Raw genomic sequence first — 5,424 nt, 5'->3', positions numbered from 1 at the left:
CCAGCACTCGGGAGGCAGAGGCAGGCAGATTTCTGAGTTCAAGGCCAGCCTGGTCTACAAAGTGAGTTCCAGGACAGCCAGGGCTATACAGAGAAATCCTATCTCGAAAAACAAAAAACAAAAAACAAAAAATGCGTCTAAACATAAATTTTAAAATGATGCCAGTCTATGGACATGGGGAGACGAAAAAAAAAAAAAAAGTGATCTCTGTAGCTCCAGTGGATGGCCCACACCTCGGAGTATATAGACAGCAAAAATTGGACTTGGTCGTTTTTTAAAAAGTAGAAATGGGGGCAGGCAGATTTCTGAGTTCCAGGCCAGCCTGGTCTACAAAGTGAGTTCCAGGACAGCCAAGGCTACACAAAGAAACCCTGTCTCAAAAAAACAACCAACCAACCAACAAACAAACAAACAAACAAAGAGTAGAAATGAAGATTAGGAGGTAAGGAGGTGGAGATGAATCTGAAAGGAGTTAAGAAGAGGAATTAGTGTTAAATATGATGAAAATACAGTATATGAAATTCTCAGAGAATTAATAGAAATATTAATTAAGTTATAAAATAAAAAATAATTATGCCAACATGATGGCACATACCTGTGTAATTCTAGCACTTGGAAGTCAAGGCAGTAGGGTTTTGAGTTTGAGGTCAACCCAGGCAACAAGGTAAGATGCTATGTCGATAATAATAGTAACAATAAACCATAATACCAGGTTAGCCATTAACATAGAAATAGCCCTGCTTAAGCAGACTAGATGCTTATAACTCAGAGGTCAGTACTTTTCTCTGCATGAAAGTAAAACACTACACGTCATCTGCCCCGTGCTGAGCACACATCTAGAACCACAGGTAGTTACTGTGATTTTGCAGTTGTTCCTCACTCCCAGCTTAAAGATAACACTCTGTATGTTGGGGAATACAGTCCAACACACTGCCATACAGCTAAGAGACACTTAGAAATGTGTTTTATTCTCCTGTCTCAGAGAAACGTGGAAGGCTGGAGGAGATGACTCAGTAAAGTGCTTGCTGCACAAATACAAGAACCTGAATTTGGGTCCCCAAACCCAAATAAAAAAGAGACGTGGCATGTTTGTAACCACAGCCTTGAGGGAGTGAATTCCCGAAGCTAATTGCCAGCCAGTCTGTCTGAATCACAGATTCACATTTAAGGGCTGATCCTGTCACAAAACATAAGGTATAGGCTGTGGAGAAGGTCAGTGGTTTAGAACACTTACCATGAGGACCAGAATTTGAATCCTAACATCCAGGTTACAAGCCAGGTATCCCACTCACACCTATAACTCCATTAGTTTGGAGGAATCACTGGGGCTGCTGACTTACAGCCTCTCTGAGAAAATAGGAAACCCAAGTTCAGAGAAAGACCCTACCTAAGAATAATAGGCAGAGAGTGGTGGAGGCTGCCTAGCATCCTCACCTGACCTCCATATTCATGCAGAAGTGTGTGCATCCACACACACATTTACAGTCACACAGACATACAAAAATACAAGTGGATACTGATTAAAAAAAGACACACATACTACCCCCTACCACACACATATTGGGAAGAAATGTTTAGTCTTATTTGAGATTTTAAAGTTCATTTATAACTAAAGAAGAAAGTTCTAGAATACTTGTTTTGAAAGGACATTTTGCAGAGTGTCTCCCCATGCTCTCATCAGTAACTAAGAAGGCCACAGAAAAGCAGAGCTTTGGTTGTGAATCACTCTTAACTAAAAACTTTCTAAAAGAACAAGTCAATACGCTCACTGAGGCATAAAGAGGTGTAGCTCTTGGTGGCAGCACCTGTAATTCCTGCTATTCAGACAGTGGAAGACGGGGGCAGGCGAGGTGGCTCAGTGGGTAAGAGCACTGACTGCTCTTCCGAAGGTTCTGAGTTCAAATCCCAGCAACCACATGGGGGCTCACAACCACCCATAATCTGACACCCTCTTCTGGTGTGTCTGAAGACAGCCACAGTGTACACACATGTAATAAATAAATAAATAAACAAACCGGTTTAAAAAAAAAAAAGAGTATCCTTGCCGGGCGTGGTGGCACACACGTCTTTAATAACAGCACTTGGGAGGCAGGCAGATTTCTGAGTTCGAGGCCAGCCTGGTCTACAAGTGAGTTCTAGAACAGCCAGGGCTATATAGAGAAACCCTGTCTCGAAAAAAAAAAAAAAAAAAAAAAAACCCAAAAAAAAACAGTATCCTTGTAATATTTTCCATTTTAAGTTTATTATTTATATGGGAGTGTAGGTGCCATATATATGCCGTACGGAGATCAGAGGATAATTTTTGGGAGTTGGTTCTAGACTGTGTTGAAGCAGTACCTCTTTTGTTTCTGCTGCAATGTGCACTCCTAGATAGCTGGCCCATGGGTTTCTGGATGTTTTTCCTATCTTAAGCTCAGAGTTTGAAGCTTGCAAAGCAAGTGCGTCTGCCTGCTGGGCATCTCTCTACGTCTGGACCGTCCACAACTGTCCCTGTCATTTTTCAGTTTTTAACATTTTACTTTGTTTACTGTATATGAATGTTTTGCCTGTGTGATGTCCGTGTACCACATGTCTGCCTGTTGTCCATGTCGTTCAAGAGAGGGCATCAGACCCCCTGACCTAGAGTTACAAGTGTCTGTGAACCACCCTGTGAGTGCTAGGGATTTACCCTTTGTCCTCTATAGGAGCAGCCTGTGCACTTACCACGGAGCCATCTTCCCAGCCCTCCCTTGTACTCCTGATGTCTGTTTTGTCATGTTTTGCTTTACATACATTCATTCAAGTATTGAGGTTTTGGTTTAGTTTGGTCTTATTTTCCTAGTAAAGGCACAGTTGGCAGCCTACTTACGTGGGTGCTGTAAGACACGCAGACATATCCAGGCATAATATTTGGTTTGATTTGTATTTATTTTCTAACAGATTTCTGAAATTTAAAAACATTGATTTTCTTTGATCATTCCAACATTCATAATATGGGAAAACGTTGTATATATACTTCAATTAAATCCTTAATCTAAAATCTTATAAAACACCTTGCCTTTGCAGCGAGAGCACACAGACACCTTACGCCATCTGAACATGATGTTAATGTTTACTGAGTGTGTGCTGGACCTGACGGCAGTGAGGGGTGGGAACCCTGAGCTGTGCACATCTGCTGTGTCCTTGTACCAGATTCAGGAGAGTGTAGTTGTGGACCAGATCAGCCAGCTAAGCAAAGATTGGGGGTAGGTACCTCCTGTCATTCATTTCCAGATTGTTGCAGGAAATATTGAAAAGAATGGCAAGTTCCCCTTGCTACACCCAGCTACTCTCAGCCCCAGTGTCTCACTGGCCAGTTCTTTTATCTCCTGGAGACTCTCAGACTCAGAGATCTGAAATCTCTATACACAGCTCGCTAAGTTCCCACTGGCAGGTTGTTACTATACCAGCCCCAAACTACAAAACCTCCATGGCCTTTTGTGGTGCACATCTGGCAACCCCCTGCTTTGCCACCATACCTTTCTCTCTTGAACCCAGAGGAGCCATCACATGAAGGAAAACACAACACAAACTTAGTTCAGAAACAACGGTAACTCAATCACTGGGTGCAACAACTAAAATCCTAATCTTGTAAGCCATATTAAATCTAAATCCTCAGGTGGCGAATCCTGACAGATTCGCCATTGAAACAGGGAGACACTAGTAGCTACATCTTGTCCTCACACTATCCCTGTGCAAAAGGACCCTTTCTCCTTTCTGCTTCCTCTCTTGCCCTATCCAACTGGGAAGTCCCTCCTACTTGCCCAGTGATTGAATCCTTTATTCATTAGGGGATGGTTTATAGAGTCACCTAAGAGCAGGGCGTGGTGGCGCACGCCTTTAATCCCAGCACTTGGGAGGCAGAGGCAGGTGGATTTCTGAGTTCGAGGCCAGCCTGGTCTACAAAATGAGTCCAGGACAGCCAGGGCTATACAGAGAAACCCTGTCTCAAAAAACCAAAAAAAAAAAAAAAAAAAAAGAAGTCACCTAAGTATGTGACTCATTCCTTCTTCGCAGCCCCTCCCAGGAGAGTGGAATTAGCATCAAAATACAAGCAACTCAGGTGCTATCCACACCACCAGATTCTTTATGCTTTCTATAACCCTGTATCTAAATGTAGGCATTGGTATTTGTTAGAAGTCAGGTCTCATTTTTAATAGTTGCAAGAAAATATAAGTTGTTTTATTGTGTGATATGTTAGCCAGGAGTTTATTACACAACCTTAGCATTACCTCTCTCTGAAAATTTACGACTGAAGATATTTGATGACCAAGAGGTTATACATATTTTTGTTTCAGTGTTCCTATAATATTCAAAGTTCTCATATATTTCTCCATACAAGTTCTTCTTCCTTCAGGATATATATATATATATTGAAAAGTCAGGAAGAAGCCAAGTGTGTTCCATACCCAGCACATAAGATACTAAGGCTGGAGGATTAATAAATTGAGACCTGCTTGGGTTACATAGGAAAATCATTTCTCATGGTGGGAAAAATGAGGACATAGTCCCCTAGAAAAGCTGTTTGGATGGATGCCTGATATTTAGCATGCTGAGTCTTGTGGGTCACTTCCCAGGATAATTCTCTGCTCCTGTCTTCCGGCAGGCGGGTGGAGCAGCTGGTGTTGTACATGAAGGCGGCACAGCTGCTGGCGGCTTCCCTGCATCTTGCCAAAGCTCAGGTCAAGTCTGGGAAGCTGAGCCCATCCATGGCTGTGAAACAAGGTACAGAACACGTGTAGTGTTCAGCCCCAAGGGCCTTTGTGTCCCACAGAGTCAGTCCGCTGATGTTTTGTTTCTAATATGTTTACTTGATACAGAGAAGTCAGGAGTGCTGGATCTGTCTTTCTGTACTGAGAGATCACAGAACTGACTTCCCAGCTTTTCCTTCAGTGAGCATGTAGTGCCACTTTCCTTCCAACAGCGGGGGGAAAGGTACATGTCACTATGGTACTTCTGGAAGAAATTAAAAATAATTCCAATATCAACTTTGTTTCAGTTGTTAAAAATCTGAATGAAAGATACAAATTCTGCATCACCATGTGCAAGAAACTTACAGAAAAGTTGAATCGCTTCTTCTCCGATAAACAGAGATTTATTGATGAAATCAACAGTGTGACTGCAGAGAAACTCATCTATAATTGTGCTGTGGAAATGGTAAACCTTTCAAGGCTTGATATTTTATAACTGTAGTACTTCTCTCTGGGTGTCTTTAAATACTTGAAATGATCTGTCCTTTAAGAATTTATATCCTGCTGAGTGTGGTGACACATGTCTTCAATTCCAGCACATGGGAGATAGAGGCAGGAAAATCTCTGTGAGTTTTAGGCCAGCCTGGTCTACAGAGTGAGTTTGAGGACAGCCAGGGCTACACAGAGAAACCATGACTCAAAATAACAAAAAAAA

At 42.1% G+C, this 5,424-nt stretch overlaps 1 protein-coding gene across 4 annotated transcripts in view; it reads left to right on the top strand.

The window, feature by feature from the left end:
• The window catches only part of Ulk2 (unc-51 like autophagy activating kinase 2), an 85,867-nt gene that overhangs the window by 73,707 nt on the left and 6,736 nt on the right, over window positions 1-5,424 (top strand). For all 4 annotated transcript variants that reach the window (XM_021175563.2, XM_021175564.2, XM_029483193.1 and 1 more), the window contains 3 exons: window positions 3,046-3,224; window positions 4,625-4,743; window positions 5,018-5,175. In XM_021175563.2, coding sequence (XP_021031222.1) covers window positions 3,046-3,224; window positions 4,625-4,743; window positions 5,018-5,175 — 456 coding nt within the window. The remainder of the gene's footprint in view (window positions 1-3,045; window positions 3,225-4,624; window positions 4,744-5,017; window positions 5,176-5,424) is intronic.

The sequence above is a fragment of the Mus caroli genome, chromosome 11 (genome assembly GCF_900094665.2).
Source record: "Mus caroli chromosome 11, CAROLI_EIJ_v1.1, whole genome shotgun sequence".
NCBI classification, from domain to species: domain Eukaryota; kingdom Metazoa; phylum Chordata; class Mammalia; order Rodentia; family Muridae; genus Mus; species Mus caroli.
This window is presented reverse-complemented; position numbering and strand designations above follow the sequence as displayed.